This window comes from Metopolophium dirhodum, chromosome 4 (genome assembly GCF_019925205.1).
Source record: "Metopolophium dirhodum isolate CAU chromosome 4, ASM1992520v1, whole genome shotgun sequence".
NCBI classification, from domain to species: Eukaryota; Metazoa; Arthropoda; class Insecta; order Hemiptera; family Aphididae; genus Metopolophium; species Metopolophium dirhodum.
In genome coordinates this window covers 34,256,463-34,283,341 of record NC_083563.1, presented here as the reverse complement: position 1 = coordinate 34,283,341, position 26,879 = coordinate 34,256,463, and the positions used below count along the sequence as shown (strand labels likewise).

General features: G+C 31.2%; 1 protein-coding gene across 1 annotated transcript in view; it reads right to left on the bottom strand.

Annotated features, from left to right (window-relative positions):
* Positions 1-17,300: 17,300 nt before the first annotated feature.
* LOC132942570 (probable G-protein coupled receptor No18) overlaps positions 17,301-26,879 on the bottom strand; it is a 119,599-nt gene continuing 110,020 nt past the window's right edge. The window contains 1 exon segment of the mRNA XM_061011113.1: positions 17,301-21,420. Within this exon segment, the coding sequence (XP_060867096.1) occupies positions 20,635-21,420 (786 nt within the window). The 3' untranslated portion in view covers positions 17,301-20,634.

The following is a 26,879-nucleotide window of genomic DNA, read 5'->3' as shown; positions in this document are numbered from 1 at the left end:
GGAAATGGGGGGGGGGGGGGATTGTGTATATATATTACTGTGTATACACACTAATATCTCTATCTGGAATCGTCTTTTCGTATGCAATGATTTATACAGTAACCTAGCTACTCAATGACGAGGTACACTCGACACATATAACTGTTCAGCAGAGCGATTACATATTTTCTTCAATTGTATTTTTATTTTCTATGTTAATTGTTAAGTGTATCGTATCTGGCTTTTAGTTAAAAATAAAATTCTTACTAATCATGAAAAAAGAAAAAAATCAATAATATAAATAGTATCGAAATACCTTGAATCTGTATTTTTATTTATAAAATATGTTGTTATGCCAGATGAAATACAAATAAAATGTATTTTAAATCTTGATTTAAATTCGCAATATATTTTTGTTGTACTATGGAAAATCACCATCATGTATATTGTATACTGAAATTCCTGTTGTGTGTATTTTATTAAAAACATATCACAGATTTTTATTTACAGCATTCAACGAGACCGTTATTTTTATATGTCGATTGGTTTCACAATAGCCAAGAATAACAATAGTTATAAGACTGCAATTTGTTTTTTTCATATAGAAACTCATGAATTACTACAGTTGGATTCGTTTTTATATTGTGAATAATATATAACTAAAACACTTACAGCGTTTTGAGACGTGTATAATTATTTTGTATGTTAAACTTTACAAGTTTTTATTGTTATTATACATTGTTGAAGGTACATATATTTTGACTGTAGATAAGTAAATTGAAGATTCGTTTACGTATTCCTCAACGTTTTCAATTTCAATTGTTAAGAATGTTATACGAAGTTAAGTTTTGAAAAACATTATCAGATATTTTAAATTTTGTCAAAAATTTTAATCGAAAAACCCAACTCTAAATATTATGTTTTTACTCAAATAGTCAAATGTGATACCAGTAGGTATACCACAACATGTTATTCCCTATTATAATATTATTATCGTACATAATTCCACCATTACGACGTAGTTTTGACCATATCCCATGATTGATATTTTATTTGAATAATACTAAATTAGGTTCAATTTGTTCTACGTTTAAACTATTTTATGTAAATATTCTGATTTAGACGATTTTAATTTTAAATTAAACCTTAAATAACTGCAAAACAAGCATAATATTATCATTCGCATTTATTTTGACTTTTATTATTTTACGCGTAGGTTTTACGAATACCTACATCCTTACACATTCATTTTATCACTGCTAATGTTTCTGAGAGTAGCGTAGCGGTGGTTTTCTATTTTGCATTTCCTAAAACAATATTCTTATTGTTTTATTCCCGAAAAATAATTATAAACATTTTGTTTGAAATGCATAATATTCTTATTGTTCTTATATTCAGTTATTTATATTTGTACGTCTATATCTGTTTTTGTTTTTTTCATTTTTACTTTAATTCAATTTTTTGTTATATTCTCCCAAAGTTGAAGAAAAGTGGTACTTACAAGAAAAAAATTTGAAAAAGCAACAACTGTATTTCCTTTGATCCTTCAAAAATACAATATATTTCATCCCATTTCACTTAAATTTAATTTTTTTATTTATGAAAAATAAATAGTTTTTCAAGTATTACTTATTTCTGTTCACGTGAATTATTAAAAAATAGTCAAGTTGGGTCATAGCCCACTAGTGACCTACCCAATGAAAACCCTCTGCACACGAACGCAATATACAGAATGGGTTTGTCAGTCTGCCATTTTATAATACTTATATAGCGTGTATGTTATATGCATATTATAATATAATAATATGCATAGCGCCTATATATTATAACAATTTCAACAGTAGGAGATATCAGTGTTAAAATACATTGATCCTTTTTTCATTTTTAACATAGACCTAAATAGTATATGTTATAAATTATAATCAATCTTTATTTTGATGGATTCGAATGGTTTAAGTTAATTTAATAAATGTATTTCAGTATACATATTATTAATTTTAACGCTATAATAAGTAATTTTTTTGTTGGACCCAAATAGATTATAAAAGAGGTAACATAAAATTATTAAATAAATATAATATATTCAATTTGAATATTATAATTATTTGCCACAAGTTGCCACAAATTCCTGGTTAAAAGTCTAAAAATTACTATAATAGTTTTTAAAAATTAGGTATTTATGTAGATATTGAACGTTTCGATGTCTATAATATATTCTTAGTTCTTACATCTAAATAATACCTATTTATTGTAAAACTATATAAATTTGTTTTTCATCAACTCATTAATTATTTATTAATTATTATACAACGAAACTCCCACAAAATGGTCACTGACAGGACCAGACGTAATTTTCGCGTTTATAGTTGACCGTCCTGTAATAAAGGTGACCGTAAACATAATTGGTATACCACGGGTATACCACTTGGATATAACACAGCATAATTATTGTGTATAATCTATACTGTACAATATAATACATTTAAAATAAACTATAATATTTAAGCTAACAACATAAAATTGGAACTATTGAACGTAAATTATGGTATGTAATTCGTCGGTAAGATGAACACACACAGGACACATACGACTACTTTAGTCAACTGATATTTTGGCTCTTGCAATGAATTCTAATAGTAGTCATTAGGTGTGTAAAAATTCCAAATATATTTGGTTGATTTTTTCGGGTATAATCAATCATTATCTACAGCTTAAACATGTAAATGAAGTAAACTATAATTACCTAAATCAATTAAACATTATACATTTATATACTCTTGATACTAAATTAATATCAATCACTGAAAAAGTGTGAAATAAATAAATTATATAAAACAGAAGAATATAAATATTATTAATCATTAGTGTACATAATGATTGTAAATACTAAATACTACTAGACACTAGTCAATAGTATATTACACATTTGATTTTAAATCAGAACTTAAATAAATTGTAAACTAAAAACTAAATATATTTCACACACTCGTATATTGTACAATATTGTATATTATGTAGTGAATTAATTATTTTTCCACCCATCAGTTATTCTATAATTCATCAAAATACCGAATACACTTTTGAGTACTGAGTAGGTATATATAATAATATATTTGATAAAACTAATTTTTATGTCGAAAAGTAGTTCAGTACGAAAAACACAAAGAAAGTTAGTGTGGTAAATTTCAATTTGAACTTTTGATTTAAATAAAAAAAAAATACACACTTGTTGAATTGTGTATCAAAATATATACACTATTACGATATTACGATTTAGTCATGTGATCTTTAATTTGAACATTTTGATAAAACTATCATTCCGAATGATTTAAAAGAAAATATATAAACTATATAATATTTTATCTTTGATGTACTCGTATCATGTTCTTGCGGAGTTTAAAATATGTACAATTTACATTGATAAAGTTGAGCTAGGGACTTGAATAGGAGGGATACACCACGCCACTTGGTATAAGGTGCAACTGAATTATAAAGAGTACAGAACTATTGATACGTTAAAATAAATCGATTAGTATATTTATATAAAAACTAATTAAAAAGGAAATTTTAGCAGTTTAATCTGATTAATATATAATTTTTACGGGACGTATCGAGGTCGAGTGCGTTTAACGACCTCGTCAGATCGCATGCACGTTTCACGTAACGTAAGCCTACTATTAATTATTAAATATTAAGCGATTGGGACAGATTATTTAAAATCGAACCGGACATGATTCGCACGTTGTTGAACCTGGTCCAATGTATGTGAAGATATTTATGTAAAGTACTGTTATCTACTTGTACCGTTTCATGTGTATCAGAAATAGTAGATTTCAGCTGAATATCCTCGTATTGTTACCAGGTAGATGAAAGTGCAAACAACTAATATTTTTCATGCTTACAAACAAATAAAAAGTTGTTCATTACATTTACGTGTTTTCGGAAAAATACCAATGCAAACTTTTCATTTCAAAACTCATTATATGAATAAAAAATATTAAACATATTATTATAATTACGGTGTATGGTTGTCAGCTGACGTTGACGGGGTTATAACATGATAGACTGAACAATCGGGACGTCCAATACAATATGCTGCCGCTATTTTATTGTTGACACGGAATGAAACTATTGTCCATTAATTGTTATATCATAAAGGTATATTGTTTTATGGTTTTATATATTATATAGTAATTAATAACTTTATCGTTCAAACACAGCGGCAGTCCGAAATTCCAAAACAGACAGTCGGATATGACTATATGGCTATAGCCCGGAATCGCATCGTCGTGGCACAGACAGCTTAGTGTTGATACTCTGAAATGTATATATAACATAAGTTTACAACATATTGTTATATCTAGTATTATTATACTTCCATAGTATAGTGAGACGGCTTGCATTTTCAATCTTTATGTTTACAAGTTGAACATTTTATAAATGTTTAACTACAAAATCATTTTTAAATTTTAAATTTGCTATGTTGGTAAAATTCAAACTTCAAATGCTTATAAAAAAAATTGTGGATATGTATTTTTATTATTTTTCAACTGATATTGTAACGATATATCAGAAGCCTTGTTATTAAATTTTTACCAAAAAAATGGAAACTAAAAATTTTTGTGAGCAGCTCAAAATAAGTAAAAATATTTTGAAACTTTTATCAAATATAGAAATAGATAAAATAAATATATGGTGTAAATAACTACAGTTTTTTGTTTTTGAATTACAACAAAATAAGAAAATCGTTACGTGAGAAATCGAGTGAATATTCAATGTTGTAAAAATTTGAACTTCAAACGCTTGTAAAAATTTAATTTAATTTTCCGGTAAAAATTTTTTTTTTTATAAACGTTTTGCGAAAGAATTCCCGTTTTTTCTTAACTTTTTTTTCCATGCGCTTTTGAAAACTTCTAGACATTTTCACTTACCCAATGCACCAACTAGATTCACTTTCCAACCAGAAAAGATACTGAAGTCGAAAATCGAAGTTACTTATCGTGTACACAGACACAAAAAATAAAATAAAATAACACACATCACATCATTATAAAATCAATACATTCATCGCTCTGTTTAGAATCTAAAACGAGAACGTAACAATATATGAAATTTCAATATTATACACAGCTTAGGCACAAGTCAAAAACACACGAATTAACGTCTCGCGAGTGACATCGTTTCATATATTCCGCTCGAGACACTCTACTAAATTAATTTAATATAATATTACAGTCGCTCCTATTATGTAACACTAACAATATTATGATTTAATGGGCTGTGTGCATTTAGGTACTACACAAGTGCTAGCTACCTTGTATAGACGCATGTGTGTGTATTACTATAGTATGATTTATGATTTAAACTGATTGGCATTTAGAGGCAAATTTCTTTTTTTTCAAATGTACTCGATGAAGAAGTGGACAGCTCAGCCTTATAGGCTGATATTATAGGCGCCTATTATGATTCCTATGTCACTGTACGCTCCTCATGACAACGTGTATTCCATATTCCTATGGTATCCATAATACAAACTACGGAAAACCATAGATATAACCCTGCCAACAACCGTGTATCATTCTCAGACTAAAGCCGTTTAATTATATTATAATGTTTATTTTGAATATACGTTGTTACCGTATCTGGACAACGCCCATCTTATTATAAATAAATAAAATAAATGATTAGTGGTCAAACTTTGTCGCGTAGGAGTTTTTTATATTCTTAGCTGATTGATGACATGACTTAACGAATCGAATATAAAAACTGTTTACTGTTTTAGGGCATACAATAATAATATGCTATTATCGTATATTTTGTCATACAATATAAAATAAAACATTTATAGGGGGGTGGAGTGGCCAAGCGGACTAAGGCATCGGTTGCGACGCGCACCGTCGTTGGTTCAAACTCGGCCACGGGTGGCATTTTCCTTCAGGCGCCCACTTAAAAATTCTGCCAAAAAAAATACACACGTGATAAAAACCTACGGTACCCTTACTCACAGTTCCACAGGCCATAGCCTCAATTGTCGAAGCCTCAAACCAAAAAAAAAAAAAAACATTTATAATTATACACGTAGATTAAAAATTTAGTAAATTGAAATTCATATTATCATCATTTTAGATTTTGATTCCCCGTGGCTTATGTCGTAGATTCGTGCATAACAATTGTACTTTAAACGATTCATCTTATATTACAATATACATGGGTATTATGTTGTAAATGCATTGTTGATGTCGAATATTTATAACTAATACCAACTAGGGATAATAATTAGCAAACCCAAGAATAAAAAGTAAAATCACAAAGTTTTTTTCTTAAAGTGCATATTTTTGCTACAAATTGCACATTTTTATAGCGTTAATGTTCGAGCCCAGGTCTGTGACATATACCCGGGGTTCCGCTGAAATGCTCGTTAGTCACATAGCGAGAGTTCACTTATACGCGAATAACCCAGTGGTTGTGCGAGCGGAATAAATGAAATAATAACACTCCTACGCCATTTTTAAAAATGGGCTATGGGACGCCTCGCCGCAGTTGTAACACCGGACATTAAAATATACCTACTTGTACGACGCCAAAACGAGCCGTATAAAATTGTACATCAGTTCGCCTGCTATGCCTACTACTGCTATTATAACGGTAGCGCGTGTACATATTATTATTTAAATGCAACGATAATAAATTATGTCATTAATAATATATACATATTGTGTCGGACATGTGTGTGTGCTTTTGCCGAGGGATAGACGTTATACGTTTAATTGCTGTACCGAGAAAACTTTACAGCTTTTTTACGCACCGCAAACGCGTGTACAAGGCGAAATATTGTTATACGTTGCCGCCAGAATGGGTAATAAAAACGCAACGACGTACACCCCCGTTGAGCCCACGTCGTCGACCAGGCCTGTTTTATAGGCGTCTCGGTCCGCGTGATTAAAAAATATTCGATTGTGCGCTCGTGCGCTGTTGTTTGGGATACGTTTCAGGGTCGATGGAATCGCGCACCTACGCACGTGTCTCAGGATGGTAATACGAAACCTTTTGGGGAGTGCAGCTTGAGGGTATTATAGTTTCTCATAAGTTTTCTTTGGATCGAACTATGTCCTAAACGCAACGACGTACACCACCGTTGAACCCGCGTCGTCGACCAGGCCTGTTTTATAGGCGTCTCGGTCCGCGTGATTAAAAAATATTCGATTGTGCGCTCGTGCGCTGTTGTTTGGGATACGTTTCAGGGTCGATGGAATCGCGCGCCTACGCACGTGTCTCAGGTGGAAATACGAAACCTTTTGGGGAGTGCAGCTTGAGGGTATTATAGTTTCTCATAAGTTTTCTTTGGATCGAACCATGCCCTAAAGGCTACGACATGCACTGATTATTATTGATCTTTCTTTCTATATATATTTTCAGTTATGTGTTGCATACATAACAAATATAATAAATACTAGATTTTATGTAAAATGAGATAATATATTATTATGTAATATGTATAATGGGATATTACCTATGTTGAAAAATATCATTAAAATGTATGAAATAGTGCTCAAAATAAAATCCAGTAATTGAATCTTCTATACTTTAAAACATATTTGTACGCAACTATACTAAACTGCTGTTCTATTACATTTCATACATTGAACATGTAATTGTTTTAAATCCCAAACGGTACGTAACCTGCTTGTAATATATTATATTATAACGGTATGTTTACGGGTCTATAATACATGAATACAATATTATTTTGATATTCTAATGCATTTGATATTACTAATATATTGTAATGTAATATACGTGTAAAATAAAATATCAGTAACATTAAATGTCGACAATGAATTGATTTGGATTGACTTTAGTATAAAAATTAATATAAGTTAAAAATTATTTTACACTCTAAGTTTAGTTTTATAAAATGCCCACCTTTGGTACGTGTAATACGATTGATGCCTCATTTTTGTTTATGCCATTGATCTGGACAGTCTGAAAGCACAATGAACATTTTTTTTGAAAACTTTAAAAAAACGATAGGTACGAAAAAGTTAAACTCAGTTAGTTTTTGTTGTGTGTTGTAGGTTTTTACGGTCACGTAATACTTTGAAACTTTCAAGTATTTTTTTCATGGTAGATATTTGCTTTCCTAAATGCGTGGTAGATATATGTAGTATGTAGTATTCGTTTTAAACTAAAAAAAATAAAATTCCTTGCTGGTTACTCATTGTGTCTAGCAATTGATTATTTAACTGCTGTACCACGAAATTAAATAATAAATTGAAAACTATTATATAGATTTACACCACATCAATATGCTCCGTCGCACTAGGTCGACTCGATATCATTTATCACGGTTAAATATTATGATCGTTAATATTGTAATTTTATTATATTTGTATATAGAAGAAAATACACGATTTTTGAGATGAACAGTAAATTTTATAATAGTAATAATATATTAGTTTCAAATAACAGCCACCGCTAACGACATATATTATTATATTATACTGTACAGAATTTAACGGTTATGAAATAGTATTTCTTATAATCGTATGCGTATAATATTATCAAAATCTACATTAGAGTGATTCGAATGAATATGACGCCAACTGAAATAATACGTTTTTTGCGATACGCGATTATATATTATCTCCACATTATTATAGAGATAACATCCCTCCCGGGTGAACAACATGTATAGTCGTCATGGGTATAATGCCAATTTTATTGTGACTATAGATTATCGTTCGATTCCCCTCATTGAAATAATATTAGCGTTGTCTCTTTACATACGTCGATTCGTTATACAGTGACGTGATATTATACCTATATACAAAGTACGAATTCGCCGGTGTGCGTACATACATTTATTTGATGGCAAATTATTAGTGTTGTTTTTTTTTCGAGTCTAGTGATCGATTTGAACCTGAATTTTCCCGCACGTATAGAAGCGCGAGTATACTGCGTCATATTGTGTGATATGACGTCACGAACATTTTACAACGCGTTTCGATTTTATTATTTTTTTATTCACCCCGTAAAACTTTTGATGCGTTTTCACCGACTTATTCCAACGTAAAATTGTTTTACTCTTTTTTCATAGAACTTTTCGTAATCCCGGTGTCCGTGTAATAATAATATTTCTGACCGAACATTCACTCACACAACGTTCACTCACCCCAACCTGTTCAGTGGCGCCCATTATCTTTTCGAAGAGATAAACAACATAACACATTTATATAGGAACGCGATGGGGCTTTTTTCAGTGACTATAATATGTGCATACGCTGGACACGCGACACAACATAAACGGGACCAGAGAAAGAGAGAGAAAAACGGAAACGACCAACAAAAAAATGGCATCCCAAAAATTGATGGAATTATATATAAAATTATACATAGCGAAAGGACTACAAATATCGTGTGTGCCGCACCCGATCCTCAGAGTGATTCACAAAGAATGCTCACCCTAGTTGTTTTCATAAATGATTGATTTATTCAAATTGTGATTTTTAGGAATTTTTAAGAACCTATACTAAAGGACTTAATTTTCAAATATACTGGCATGTATAATTAAAGGAATGTCTAGTGGTGACATATTATTAGTATAGATTATTTTTTATTCGTTTCTATGGTGAAACGCAAAGCGTTGATTGAAATTAAAATCCCGTTTTTAGCGGTTTTTTGTCACTTGTCGGTGGTTTTTCCCGTGTCATTATAAATAACTATTGAGAAAATCGAAAAATGACCTCTTTAAAGTTCCATCTTGATCCAATTTGCTAAAAGATAAGATACTATATGTTGAAATTGAAGCACCTTCTGGTAGAAATTTTGTGTACTGGATAAAAAAAAAATAAAAAAAATAAAATAATAAACGTCATTGTAAAATTACTATAGCGCCCTCGCTCCGCTCTGAATCTAAAAAATCCTCTATTTAACAACTTATAGTAAAAAGCATAGTTCTCATTTGAAACAGTTTGTATCTCCCTATAAGATTGTTCTTATAGATGGTATAAAAAATGATGGTGAAGAATATAAAGGCAGCGAAGGTGGAAGAAGAGAGAACCAGACCGGCGGCCGTGGGAATGTGACGTGAAATTTCAAGGAGGCGTTTGTCCTCCAATCGTTAGCACGAGACTACAAGAGTGGTGGACACACGCTAGGTCACGAAGATGAAACTCAGTACGTCTTGCCTTTCCCCATTTGGTGAAGCCAGTCCTAACACTGTACACTCTCAGACTGTCAGAGACCTATGATCTACACATAATACATACTAGCAATCGCTACGGAAAGTAGTCCCTAGCTTCCGGAGTGCATGGAAACCAAATTGCAACAAATTGTTGTAGGTATTAATTGTGAAAAAAAAATTAATAAACGATTGTGGCACTTAAGGCAGATGTTAAAAGAAAAAGAAGGTATAAAAGATGCTTGAAAATATGGCATTAATGTTAAATTCGAAATAATAATTTGAATAAATTCATGATTAAAGGATAGAAAGGGATAAGTATGATGCTTGGTGAATCACTCTGTATAATATATAAGTATAGTCACTAGGACCTATCTACGTAATACTTACGACTATGATTAATAACCATACACCACCTCCCTACAAATGCAGCGTTTACAGACGCTTTATGTAATAGATAATATATAGGTATTATAGCAGTATATAGGTACACCCACGTTGGTTCTTAAACCATCCATATTCGATGGCAACAATCACATAAAACAGTACAAAAAACGTAATATTAAATTATAATGTAGCCATGTAAATAAAATAAATATAATAATGCTCGTATATTATTGGTATAGTCCAGGGTTTATAAAGTTTCTGATTGTATTATAGTTAGGGTGACATTTTGGAAAAGGCAGGTAAAAAAAAGTACAGTTTCGAATACCTTATTGATCAAATTTACAATATATCACATACAATACAAACATTAGTAAAATAATGGCTAACGCCTAACAATAACGCATAAAGCTATTGATATTTTTTATTATTCATAATTTTCGCTTGAGCGAACACAAAGTTATTGTTAAATTGGTTTACAAAGATCAAATATTTGCGTGGAAATAATATCCAGTGACCCGTTTGCATTTGAGAACGATAAGGAGGATTATTTATCGTATTTTAAAGACTATAGGTACTTTGATATTTTCTCGCCAATCAAAAATAAATAATTAATGATAAATTCTAATAATTTACCTTTGGACATAATGCATAATAATACTACCTACCTATTACATATTTTAATTTTTATACATTGTATTACGTTCGATCGATCGTTAAGTTTGCATAGTATTATATCGAGGGAAAAATACAATCTCGAAAATGATTTACCTTAAAGGAAAAAGATTCAGTGAACAACAGTACTAAGGTAGCTTGTTGAATACTTCAACAAAAGTAATGAAGTAACCTTATAAGTCATACAGCTCGTGCTGAAACTTGTACACTCGTATTATAATAATTTAAATATATATCAATTCTCTACCTTTTGAATATAAAAACTACACAACACTTTTAAGAACGTTAACTTCAATTAAAAACTTCTTTCGCCATAAACCATGGATGCTGAATCTGTATAAAATATGTTTTGTTAATTTCTTTTCTTTTAACAATTATAATTATTCAAATTCTTATTATTACATGTTTAAATGAATAATGCATTGACATGAAAAAAAAAAAAAACACTTTTTACGTTACCATATTATTTGACTTGCTTCTTTGATGTATATTAATATATTTATATAAAATGGTACAATGTAAAACATTCTTTGTTTTTAGATAATATAATAAAAATATTTTAAATACCTAACCTGCCTACCTAGTTTTGTATAATGCATTTCGTATAAATAACGTACACGCGTCTGTTATTTGTCCCATCATATTTTTTATTTATTTTTTTTTTTACTCTGATTTGAATATATGATATTGTTTGTGCATTTCTATTTGTCAACACAATTCCCAAACAAAAAGCTTTTAAATCAGTTGCATTTTTTTCATATTTTTTAATGTACTCGATTCGGAACGAACTAGAGGAACCGTTATGTTAAATTTTTACTGTCAACATGATGTAAAATATAGTTATATGTATAAATGGTATACTTGTGCATAAATAGCAGTGTATGCATTATACAGTATACATAAATACCCATGTCTGATAATAATATATTATTGTGGTTAATTGAACATTCAATGTGTAATGAAACTTGAATTAGCTAGACATTTGGGATACTTCAATATTTATAGTATAAGTAAAACCCCTACACTAATGGAACACTAGTATATTATGATGTGGTATAGACTTGTTAGTACTATCATTGATTATGAATACTATTAACCGCTCACTGCGGTAGATAATAAATGTAGCGTAGTGTATTTTGTATTATTATGATTAAGTATATTGTAGTAACCTCAATTATTATAATGTAACTAATAACTTGTGTGTATTTTATACTGTTGTATAAGTTAATAAATAACAATATTATGTTACTCCGAATATCTTTTATAAATATCCAAACTGTTATTTTATATTATAGTGTATAAACAATAATATAATAACATATTATTATGACATGTAAAAAAACAGCTAAATAGTTATTTTTTTTTCATTAATAATTTATGGGTGATTAATGATTATATGACCTTTTATTTGTATTTAAGAAAATAGCACGATTTTGGATAATATATGCTTATACATTTTAATAATAGTTAAGTACCTACCTATTAAATACATGTTGATATTTTAGGCATTTTTTTAAATGAAACAATCGTGAAGTCTTTATAATTTTTTGTTCACGAATTTAATAGTAAGCAAATATTATATATTAATGTATCTACCTAATCGTATTCTTGCTAATTTTGAAAATGAATCTATATCAAGGTTGTACATAATAAATATAATTATTATATAAAATTTGTATACAATAATTATATAATTTAACTCATAAAGAAAAGTATGTTCAATAGTTATTCTAAAAATGATCAGTAATCTAGAATTATTATCTAAAAGTATTATAGGTACTTAACGTGGTACATTGTCATTAAAAATAGTGAAAGGTCTTCGCCCGAGAGTAGTTGGTTAAGGTTGTGATAATTAAACATAATAATATGTAGGTACAGTTAATAGTTACCATTTATTTTTGGATGGGTGATAATAGAAATTATGTAATAATATAAGAATAATTGAACTCAAGACTATCTACGTTATGATTAAGTATTTTATTTTATAACATGAAATCTATTATGAATTATACTATAAAATTTACATTTTTTAAAAAAAAAATAGTTTATACTACAGTCATAACTAATACCCTACCTATTTTATAATTACTCCTATTAGTATAGGTATTCTATGTGACACAGGTGTGTGGTTTTTCACGCGCCCAGTTCAACTTACAATAATACATTCCAAAGCTCATGTTGAATCACAAGACGTTAAGACAAGTATTTTCTTTTTTCATCAAAGAACGGATATGACAAATTATTACAAAATAAAAGCATAGTATGAAAATATGTGTATTATTTTTAAATCATAATAATATGAATCCAGAGAATATAATTTATTTCGATAACAGTGAAGCATATCCCTTGGAGAATAAAGAACAAATATAACGTAATCAATTCAGAAAATAGAAAGGTTCATCGAAATTTTAACGAGTGGACAATAACTGTATTATTAAGTACACTTATTTGTATACGTCAAACCGACGGAAAAAAATTTATATCTATACTCGAAAACGGACTTCGTATATATTATTATTATTATTTTGGTGCGGAAGCTCATTTGTCGCATCGTTTCAATAAAATATAACCATTTGTTATTTTTTCTTTCATTGTACATTACTGTCTATGTATACTAGTATTATCTTGTGTATTTTTGAAATGTTTTCAAATATGTACTTTATAATATATGGGCAACGTAACCGTGCGGTTGTCATAACAAAACGCTTTGCTCGGTAATTATTGACGTAAGTACTCACATAATTGGCCCAAATATTGATGTTTTCTTTTTCCATAGTTGTCCGCATAATAATAATCTAACAGTGAGTTTTCACACCGCTTTGAACGGATTAAATAGTTTAAGACGTTTACTATAATATGCAATCTCAACTATGTATCAACAACTTAAGATGACTATAAGATGATTTTTTTTTTATTACAAAAGAAGGTTTATTGAAAATCTGTATTTATAGTAATACAATAAGAAAACTAAATAAAATGAAAACAAAAATAAATGTATGGGCAGGAGAAGGGAAGACGCCCATTAGTTACGCCCCGGGACTGTTAACTAACTCTAATGATACAATAATACCTACCTTGAGACACCAAGAAATATGTTTTTCACCAACTATAATGAACCACATATTACAATTCTAGTACATAATATTATTATACCTGGTAATTATCAAAGTTAAAGAAGAAACAGCAAGAAACTAATTTAATATAATGACAAATTTTAAGTATACGAGCCCATATTGGTCTTTTACATAAATTACCTAACGCATCCAATTCTCAAACAACCCTATTACAAATAGCGTGATAATATTAGACTATACATAAGTTTCACTGATAATAAAACAAAAAATGTTAAAAATATTAAAAATATTTTAAAAAATAAATGCAGATGTATTGAAATAACAAACGAGTAATTGATAAATAATATAATATTTATAACATCTACTATCTAGTTATGAAACAACAATAATTTAACTTATAATTAATCGGGCTTGTATAGGAATAAATTATTATAAAATCACCATTTTTGATGTTCATACTTACTTTTGATAATTTAATAGGTATGACAAAGTTGACAAGGTTGAAAAATTCCGAAGGCGGTGGGCATAAGTATAACGGAATATGTTATAACTTATAGCGTATAGCCGTATAGGTATACTAAACATAATATATCATAATATGAAAGTGACCTTGTTGAGTATGTATAAGTAATTTCAAGTATTTTTGTTACATTTAAGCGGTATATAATTATACAATTAGTAATTACAATCTAAAATGCATAATATCTTAAAAAAATTGAAGCATTTTTCTGAATTCCTATTTAGCTTTAAAACTAAAGCCAAGAATTGAATCATCTGTTTGCATCATCGTTTTCAGCATACATTAATACACAGGTTGGAAATAAAAGTAAAAAATAAGGGTATTCAGTAAAGTAGAAAATATACTTTATAGTACCCAGTAGGTATACTATTGTATTCAGTTGAAATGCAGATTCGGTACAGATATTTGTTCTAACCTATATCATAATAAATTATAAATCATATATGTACCTATGTCTGTATTTATTTTTAATTTAAAATTTATACTTGTGGGCGAATTTAATATAAAATATCTTTCGGAAAATATCTCAATTTTTTCGTCAAAAACACTTGAGTTTTTTTCAAAAATTATTATTTTTAAAATATTTTTGTTTAACCTAAAATATTTAAGTCTTGATGTTTTTCTGGATTATCTTGGTTTTTCAACTTTTTTTTCGGAAATTGTGATTCCGAACTATTTTAATTTCTATGACAAATATTTACCTGCGATATATGTAGCTCACGAGTCAAAGAAATATTGTAAAATCGCTTTCAAATGGTGCACCACCGTATAAAATATAATATTCTGTGGAAAATGTCCGTGTGGAGTGAATGCGGAAACTGGTGCCTTTAGTTCAATCGTCGTTTGTTGCCCACTTTGCAAGCTTTTAGTGACAGAGTTATAATATGGTACGTTGATTTTAAAGTTTAAACGACGCATGATCCGTCTCCATGATACTTGCACAAGTGGACCACGGACGACGCTTGTTCCGTCGGTAACTTGCAGCACCATTTCCCATAGAACATTACACATCGTTTTAAATCGACGTTCAGCACCGGTTAACGTAGTATTATGTGCAGTTTTAATGTATGATAAACCTAACCTAACCTAACCTAACCTGCAGGTGCTATAAAACCTTCTTCGTGCTACAAACGCCAATCGCATAAAGTGCCTATAGCTTGCTCACGTTTATAATGTGAATAATATGTGAGGAACGAAACCCTGGACGTTTGGTTCTTCTAGCTCAACTCTAAATACTTACGCGTAGGTAGACGTAGATTTCTTGAAGAAATCTGTGCTGTACCAAGGTGAGGACAAAAAAAAAAACTATCCAACAATTTAAATCAAACAAATTATTTTAAATAATGTCCCATTTAAGTTAGTAATATTTTTTGTTACTATATTAATATATAATATTATTCCCTTTTATTCTTATGTGGTTGAGTTTGGGTCTATATACTTACAATTCTTATAAGTTCAGAAAAATTGTAATAATGATTATATTATAAATCTATTTTTTTGTTTCAGTAGATTGATGGATCGATGGATACGGGAAACCACATAGGGAAAAGTTGAAAAACATCAAAACAAAAACATTGAAAAGTTGGAATAATGAAGCAGGTAGAGAAAACGGTTAAAGAGATTTGACAAAAAATGATCAGGCGATAATAATAGTAATAGTTTACGTATATAATAAGAAAAGAGTGAAGAGAGAAAAGATATATGGGATAAATAATATGAGTAATAAGATATTAACCAATGATGGTCCCAATTATTATACCTTTTGTACTTAAGAGTTAGACGATAACAAGGAAAATGTCGCTTAATGTTGTTTGGTCCAAACGGAACAAAACTGACCAAAATAGGTTGTATTATTTTTTTATTGGTCTAATCTGATCCAGCCTAGTAGGTACTTAAACACACATAAACGTCCTATCATGGCACGGTAACATACAATTAAAAAACCAACAATATATTATTTTATACAGTCATAAATAAAATACAGCCTACGCCGCGTAAAACTAATTTATTTTTCATGTTTCGTCGTCACAGAGGGTATTGTATGTAGTACAACTCTAGTCAAGCAAATAGTACATACAATATTATGATTGCGCGCATTTCAGTTTTTAGCAGCACGATCCAGACAAAAATGTATGGTAAGTTATATTTTAGGATTGCATTAGAGCCTATATGATTTGACGATTTGTACCTACGTCGATTATAGCGTTGTTCGTTAATGCCTCGAGCAGATAATTATATACATTTTTCTAGTTATTATTTTGTCGTTTAACTGCGTTAAAAAAATAGCGACGTCGGACTTAGACATCAACATTTTCTTTTTAGAGCACTAGTTGTAGGCAGGTATTTATAGAATATACTTATCATGATTTATAATCTGTGCGCAATCTTATTTATTAATATTAAATATTGTCATACCTATATTTATTTTATCAAAGTGACCTATATTGATAGATATAAATATAATACGTCAGTTTCAGTACACATATAATATATTATATTTTTAATAACTATTATCATACATTACATCATGTTGTAATATTTATATAAATTACACCGTAAAGCGATATAATAATATATGAAATAAATTATCAAAAAGAACGAGGAAGATTGAAAAAAAAATAACATATAGACGTAACAAAAACGCAATGATATAATACTTATATACACAATACATATATTATAATACCTATACTATAATATAATATTATAAAATCAAGTACGATACGTATATATAATATGTAAAATGTACAGTGTGATCAATGCATATTATTATATAATTTATGGGTGAAATATAATATAACGTAGAAATGTCGATTGGGGGTGTCTTATTGCATCGTATTATAATATAATACCACGGTAAAAAAGTAGGAACCTACAATAACAGACTTCGGGTAAAAAACAATGATACCCGTGGTCGTAGGTCACGGATGATAGTATTAATAAACGTCCAAAAAACCATAACGATATTACTTTAACGAGAATTTTTTTTATAGAAATGTATTATTTTGTTTTTGTCAGTGCGATGAATGATTGTTCGAAACGTTGTACTACCGAGTACCGAATGATACAGTTTATTATATCACAGAAATATTCGAGTGTAGAGAACAATAAAATATAGTAACGAGAAAATATATTATGTAATAATAATAGTAATAATAATAATTGGACCCTGTAGACTGTAGTGTAGTGAAGGTGTGTATAGGTGGTGTACGTACTATATTTGGAAGGCACATAGTGCTTCCTATATAGGCGGTATGTGTACGATAATTATTCTTATGAAATACACGAGAAAGAACGATTATTTGATCCCTCGGCCAATAAATTAATACTACGGCTGCCACCGATTGTAATACAATTTGCATTGTGCAATACAACAGACTCGGATTTTGTGTTTTCGATACGAATAAAAATATATTCGTCGTGTGCTTGCACGTCTATAATTTTATTTCGCCCGTTCAAAAAGAATCGCTTGAACGGAAATGTTTTATTTATATCCGTCGGCTATCCATCGTATAATATATTATTTTAGTGCTCAGATAAAGTCATTGCGGATACAGGTAAAGCGAACGGATGTTGGTAAACCGACAAAGCATTTTCCAATTCTCAGTATATATGTTTGTTTGAAAATAGAGATTGACGTTTGTTTTACACGCAACAGTATTATAATATATCTACCAAATGGACTTGGCTATCCGTTCAAGTCGATCGCAATGGTCTTATGTAGTTCTGCACGTTCGGAAACAACGATTTTATTAACAGTCGACAGCCGTGTATCTTGTATAATATCGGAAGTCGTATAACCGGAAGAATTCTTACGACTTATTTTTCAACGTATTATAAATTTCGGCAGAAAATGATCGCCGTGAAAATCTTGAATACGATGTATTGGTCTTAACGGCGAGGAGCTCAAGCGATTCGATTGTTCGACGAATTTGGCGTACCTATACTATCTACATATTGAGTGTCTAATGTAAGTCCATCGAAAGTCGAAACAATAATAATTAGTACCTACCTATATCATTGGCCGAGAGAAGAATATCATAGAACGGGGAAAAAACAGTTTGGTCGATTACGGAATGATTAATATTATAATATACCTATACCTAAACTACACTTCATTTAAATTCTTATTTTATAACTTCATGCAAATTATGAGTTCGTTATTGCATATCGACTGAAGTCGACATACGACAAATTTTATGATAAATCTTATAATATCGTTGTTTGATCTGTAATGCGTTTAAACTAATACACAATAAAAATATTTAAAATGGACGTAGAGATACAATATATTTATCGGAGTGTTTTACACTCGAGAAAACGAAAAACCACATAACGCATAAATATCATATAGTTCGAAAATAGTTTACACAAATACACAGAACGATGAATAAATGTCGAAGTCATCGATTAAAACACATTTAAAATCTGTATTTTTAATAACAGACTACGGATTAGAATAATAACATTATTACAATAATATACTACGCTAAACTAGTGGCTGAGAAGTGACACTTCAAATTATTTTTTCTTTTGCAACAGAAATAGTTAATAGTAAAATAGAAACGTATTTTGAAGTAAATGGCGACGTACCTAAATATGTTCAAAAAAACACCCCGATAAACGCGTCGTTCTAGAATACTCGACTACCAATCCGTTATTCTTTCGAAATACTTACGGAGTATGTGGTCATGAATAGCATGGCCTTCATCATGCTCGACGACGAGTCGTAGCTATGTCTATAAGTTATGGTGTAACGGAAAATTACCAAATTATACAAACTCTTTAGTCCTTGATCCTTATACCAGTTGTAGATGTTGTGTTGCTTTGTTGTAATATAAATTACAATATAACGTATTATTTTACGGTATAGGTACACAACAGTACGGTTGTTACAAAAAATCAAATCTAAATTTCGCCGGCCTAATTCGCAAATCACTCAACTCCAAAAATGCGATTTTGGGATTATAAGTGATTAAAATCAAAAAAAAAAAAAAGACGCAACGTTTAAAACCATTCTCGTTTCAACCCGATAATTATTTATTCCATGAAACAGCTGTTAAAAAGTGAATAAAACAAAATGGAAAATGTCGTAACTCCAAAATAACTTTGTTTTTTTTTTTTTGAAGAATTTTTCTTAACTTTTATACATGTTTAATGTAAGTAAACTTTTAAAATTATCAATGAGATAAACATAAAAATATTATAAATAATTTAGAGAATTATTTTAAGTCTTAAATATTTTTTTTTTAATTAATGAGACGTTTTTCCTTTTTCCTGAAAACTAGTCAATATGGAGTTAAGTGATTTGCAAATTAGGCTGACTATTTGTATTTGTTCATAAACATATTATTATATTCTGTCATTCGACCAGCATCACTCACCAAATTTGAAGGTGTTCGCACGATATTTACAGAATGTAAGTTGTCGTAGAAGGTACAGGTGCACCGTTATACTCAGTTAATAATGGAAAAGTCTGAGGTCCAAGGTCACACAAGTACCACGACTTATCAAATTTGTGAAAACAAATTGTTTGTATTGAACAATTACTTTTTTATGTTTCAGGATTCAGGCTTGGCAATTTCGTTTTCCGTTATCAGGGTGTGGGCGTGTTTCGGACTTAAGAGGGCGGATAAAACGTCGGGTATGGATGTCAGTGGCGGTAGATGTGATGTCATCGTTTCAGTAACGCCATGATACGTGTTACATAACAATGACGTGTAAACGACAAGGCAGAACCTTTCGCAGACGTGGATCGATAGTGTTGTGCATTAAGGGTGGGAATGCGGGATGGGTTGACTGGTGCGGGGTCGAGCTGCAATTCACGCGTAATACAGCATGACAGGGTTCTTGACGACGGGCAACTGTTGAGGTCGCTTCTTCGGCGTGGCGAACCGCGGGTTGAACGGCCCCAGGGCTGCCTCGTTGGTGGACGAGGGTTGGCGGCTGCGCTGGTGGTTATTGGTCTGTCGGTGGAACAGCAACCGGTTGAGCCGTGTAGGCGTGTGGTTCTGTGACTGCCGGCAACCGGTGCCGCCGCCGCAATCGACACCACCGCTGTCGCCGCAACTGCCGTCGCCCCTGCCGCATCCGAACGCCATGACGGCCCCGCCGACGACGCAACCCAACGCTCCACATCCGAACCCGGCATCGTCGTCGACATCGTCGTCAAACTGATCGTCCGAGGACCAGCACCACGGACAGGCGCGTAACGTGTGCCGGTTCAGCCACCAGTACACCACAGGGTTGACGGCTGAGTGGGCGTGGCCCAGCAGCATAGCGGCCACGGTGGCCAACCGGTGGACTGCGTGCCTGTTGCCGCCGCCGTCGTTTTCGTTACCGTTTTCGTCAACATCGCCGTCTTGTGGCGATGAAAAAAACCAATTGGTGTAGAGTAACGCGGCGGCGTATGGTAACCAACAGGCGACGAACACGCCGGCCAGGGCTACCAACACTTTGGCCAACCGCCGCCGACTTCGTGCGCTCGGCGTGGGACGCTGCTTCTGCTGCTGTTGCTGTTGTGCTTGTAGCTGCCGCTGTTGTTCTTGTTGAGTTTGCTGATGGGACGAATGTGGCTGTTGCTGTTGTATCGCAACATCATTTGTAACCTGTGAACAAGCGTTTAGATTTAATAGCACGAGACACAGGGTGGTAGGTTCATTATACTATAACTATACATTTTCCTAACCAAAAATATCAGGATGAAAAACTCAATAATAAACTATTTTAAGTATATGGTATATTATAGCACAGTGGATAATTATTTTTTTTAAATTTCACCCGCAGGTTATTATCGCTTTCAAATGACCTAATATAGTAATATACTAATATAATATGATTGATAACTGTAGGTAATTTATTTATTTTAAGTTGTTTTGATGTGCTAATATACATTTTAAAAGTCACATATTATATCATACCATATAGTAGGTACTTTTATTCAATAGTTCTTTCCTCTAGCTGATTTAGCCCGTATTTGTGTTCAAGGGCCCCGATAGTACTATGCATATTGGAAAATTGAATATTATTATATATTTCATTATAATTTATAATACTATTATTATTTTATCAAAATTACTGATATAAAGAAAATCAAATACACAAATTAAATCACATTAATAAATATTAAGTTGCATAAAATTATAAGGAGTATTATTTAGAATTATAAATAATTACTAAGTATAACTATGTAGTTAACTTAAATGTGAATTTTAAATAAGGTACTTTTAAAAAAATATAATATTTTGCACTACCTACTTACTTATAAGCACTTTTCTATCATTTTATGAATTAACATTTTTTGGGCCCCTCCTGAATAAATGCATCTGGGGCCCTTAAAGTACCAGGCCGATACTGTACCCAAAAAGAGTTAAGCAATCACAATTTTTTCCGGGTTAAGGTCAGCTAGTAATAATATATATAATATGTATGCTATAATCATAAAATAAATGCCGTCTGACATTCACGGTGAGACTTGGAACCACGACACCACGTATTCGTTACAAAAATGCACCTTACAGGTAAGAGATTATTTTGTTTTTCTTCAAACTTGGCTCATCATATTCTTAAAAATTGCGTACAACATCATACACGTATAGCATGGCGTTGCTCATAGATGTGATAATATAATAATACTTAAGCTGGCATGCTTTAGTATGACATTTTCATTGTATCTTATTGCGAAGCTTAATTTAAAGGATATCAAAAGCACTGACGTCTGAATCCGAAATATTATCCAAACTCAGATAATTCCTCCACGACGACATCTGCAGAGTTCATTTAAGGTTTCATTTCCGTCCGCAAAACGAACGTTATTTACAACGCTTTCGCGTGTATACCGTGACTTGTGAGTTAGGGTTGACTTTTACCTTCCGACTATATTTAAAGCAGGGATCTTTGATCTTGTGTGCTTATTTATGTGGCTAGAGAATGAAAAAAAAATTAAACAGCGTTCTCGAAAAACCACTACACTTCGGTTAGCGTGGTGCAAAAAGGACGTACCTAAATAAAAAAGAGTGAGTTATTCAGTTTTCAATGTAATCAAATATAAATATACGATTGTAGTGAGTGAGTGAACAATAATTCTTGGCATACATACACACAGTGTATGTCATACACGTGTTCCAACCCAACCGTACCCCTCCCCCCCCCCCTACAAACAGCTAATAGCTATAATTGCCGTGCTTATAGATCAATAAAAAAAAACCAATTATAATCAAAACTATAAATATTGAAACTCAACAATTAATTATATTTTTAATAAATAAAGGTGATAGATAAAGTATTAAAATTGTATATATAAATCATTGATGATCGTTCATGAATAATAATTTCATTATTAGACCATAACATTTTCAAATATAATAAATTAAAACCACAGTATTATGAAAATCCTCGGTATAATATGGGTAGCTAGAGATGGGAACTCGGTAAATTAACGTACATTTTACCGATGATTTTTTTACCCGGTAAATATTTTTTACTGTTTTAAAATTCGATTGGCCACTCATTTCAATTGTTTTCATATGCACAACAGCGCTATAGTGACATCCATTATATCTTCACAATGCATGAAATAAATATAACTAGTCATATGCCTCCTTATATGTATATCATGCACATGAGATCTTCCAGCAAATAATTATTACCAAGACAATTTTTAAAACCATCATCTCTGATTTACTTTAAACAATATTTTTAGTCCAATATAACTAATATAAGTTGAAGGTGCTAAGCAACCCCGGCACCCCCGTTTGTGCGACAAGGCATACTTATAATATATATAAATATAATACTTGTAGTAAGGAGTGGACGAGTGGTATATTAGTTAAATGGTTAGCTTAGTTATAAAAATATTATTGAGTTCGTATTAAATTTACCAAATAAAAATATTATTTAGTATTAAAAAATTTACGGAAATTTACGGTAAAATCCCCATCTCTAAATATGGGTATAGTGTAGTACTGTAGTGCGTATATTATGTAGTGATGCCCATTGGTAAAGCCATCTATTTTACATGGTATAATTGTTATTTATTCAGCGTATTGTAACTTATAAGTAAAACAGTATACATAATAATATATAAATTTCAAAACATTTTTTTCCAGTTTAAATATTTAAGTACATTGTTACGAGCCTTTTGTTATGTGTTACATTTTATCGTCGGTGTTCTTTTTTGCGACGTCCAAAATAAATACAAGAAGTCGCTGGTTATTGCTTCTAATTTCAATAAGCTTTCGAGTGCGTCGTTATGACGAAATGGGGCGCGAGTAATGACAAAAAATAACTTGTCCCGTAAAATCGATAAGGTGCAAAAAAAAATTAAAATAAAAAAACGCTGAAAGATGAATTCGCGGAAAATCAGATAAACCCGATAAACAAAAACAATAAACATTCAAACTCGTTAGTCCACACCCGTCGGAGCCGATCGATGCAATCTGTGACGAAAAAAATACCCTTGAAAGTTTTTAATCTGAAATCGGTTCCTCGCCTCGGCAGCATTACCGTCGGTAGGTATTAGTAATATTATATTATATACGCGGGTATAATGAGTTTACCTTATACCTGGGGGCGACGAAAACAAAATAAAAATAGTGGCTCAACTACGGGGGTGGGTCTCCGGAAATCAAATAATCATCCATGCGATGATTTTCATTTGATTTCGACGATCGTTAAATAATACGTGCTCATATATATTATACGAACGCTATATAACATGATAATATTATGTAAATGTTGAATGAGAGCGCGTGACCTTAAACCGTTTGGCGTTTAATATAAATAGCAAAAGTTAGGTTGCTTTTAACTAAGTGACATAAAGAATAACTTTATTTTAAATGTAACTATTCTTACTGAACGAGTTAATTTGTTTTCCATGCTATGTAGTTAATATCCAGTAAACCAATTTTATATTCATGCTGAGTTCATTGTTTTCCTATATTATATAAAGTCCATATAGATTTAAAATATACATCGTTTGGTAAAAATTATGATTTCTATTGAAATTAATCATCACCGGTCTATCCAGCCAATCTATCGACTATTTGTAATGTATGAAGTAAAACTCCGTACCAAGTGTATCATATTGGAATATTTATATATTATTATAGCTAATGTATCCCTTTGAAATACTCTGTGTTTAATGTTTATATATTATCACATCTTGAATGCCACTCGTCTTATTTGTTTGGCAATCCAATAATTTATAGACATTATACACACAATTATATTATTATAAAATTTATAAAATATAGTGATTTTTAAATAACGTATTTTCGGCAGTATTTCGATTGTAACGATCGGAGTTATACGGGTTTAGGTACCTATCAAATATTATTATTTTACATAAAATCGTCATGTCGACGTAATCTTCAATAGGCACATAGAACTTATTTCCGATTTTATTGCACTTTTGTTCGCGTGTTGGCGTCAGATTGCATTTATTGATCATAAATGTGTTTATGTATCCGATAACGTCATAATCACATCTGCAGTGGCGTAATTAGGGATTTGGTTTAGGGGAGATTATACGTTTCTATCAAACATGAATGGTCGTTAGTCACTATACCAATACTTATTTATCAAAATGTAAACGGTAAATAAAGGTTTTAGGGGATCTATCCTTCTAGTCACCCCTAATTACGCCCCTGAATGACATCTGTAATAGCAGGAAAATACACGCCGTTAACGACATTTCTCCAAAAATAATTTAAAATCTTATTTATGCGTCCCTTTCCCCCGTCAAAAAAATAAAATTTGTCATGAGACAGGCGCATCAACGTCAGGAGTAAAACGTGTATTAATTGGATATCGAAAAAGAATTTTTGCCAAAGTTTTGGGTATTTCTTTTTGTTTCCTTCGGAAACACTTAAATCGTCTGATATGATATGACAGCGGCCGTTCAGCCGTGCACGTCGTTCATAACGGCACGTGACGTGGCGAGTTTAAAAACTGAGAGTTCAGCGTATTAGCATTTTTATCAGATGCCCTCTCCAACATCGCAACCGCACATCATTATCAATTACTACCCTTTATCAGTCTTCAATGGAGATACGATTTTGCTTACTACGAAACCGTGGCTTCGCACTCCATAGCAGTCACCCTTCTCTCAAAAACGTCTCCTCTATCGACACGCACTACGCACGACCCTATATTATATACTAAATACTTATACATACCTATAGGCACCTATATAATATTAAAAGTATAAAATATATATTATGCTTATAGACGCACGCTGATTAAATTATAGTTTTGGAAACGCAAGCTGCATTATCGATCCGTATCGAAGATTTACCGGCAAGAAAGAACCGCGGCGAACGAGCATTACACGATTCGTTCGTATCGTCATTATAATAACATACGATGGATGTAAAGCTGATGGTTTATTCTCCATGTTTGTGAATTATAATGGTATTACCTCTGGCATGCATTATTATGCGTTTCACTGTTTTAGTGTTATCGCCCACACTCGGTCCCTACTACAGTGTACACCCGTTGTGGTCGGTACTCGGTAGTTGTTAGGTATCTCCAAAATAAAAATAAAAAAGCCGTTTTGACTTGGCAAATGTATCAAATTTCCTGTCCGCGTCAAAAACACGCTATTGCAACATTATAGATATTATTATAATGATGCCAATACGATTTGTCCATACAAATACGCCCACAACGTTTAAGTATACTTTTTTTAGAGTCCACAAACACGGTGTCCACTAGTAAAAATGGATCCTGTTTTTTTATTATCAAACTATAAATACAACATTTTTTTAGTCACCAACAAAAGGGTAGATAATTTTTTTTATCACAATGGTTTGTTTTAAAATGTATTACTATAATATGGTACTTAATATTAAAGTAATTAACTTACTTTATAAATAGCCAATTATTTTATAATAATAAGGGTGTCGGTGCCGGTTTTTCAATTTTCCGAAATTCTATAAAAATGCAAACTTATATTTTATATTTTAGTTACTATACCTTAATTATAATACTTTTCCACTATTCTACAGCATGATACTGTTTAAGGGGGAATGAAACGGTGTATTATATCAACGAAAATTACTTAACA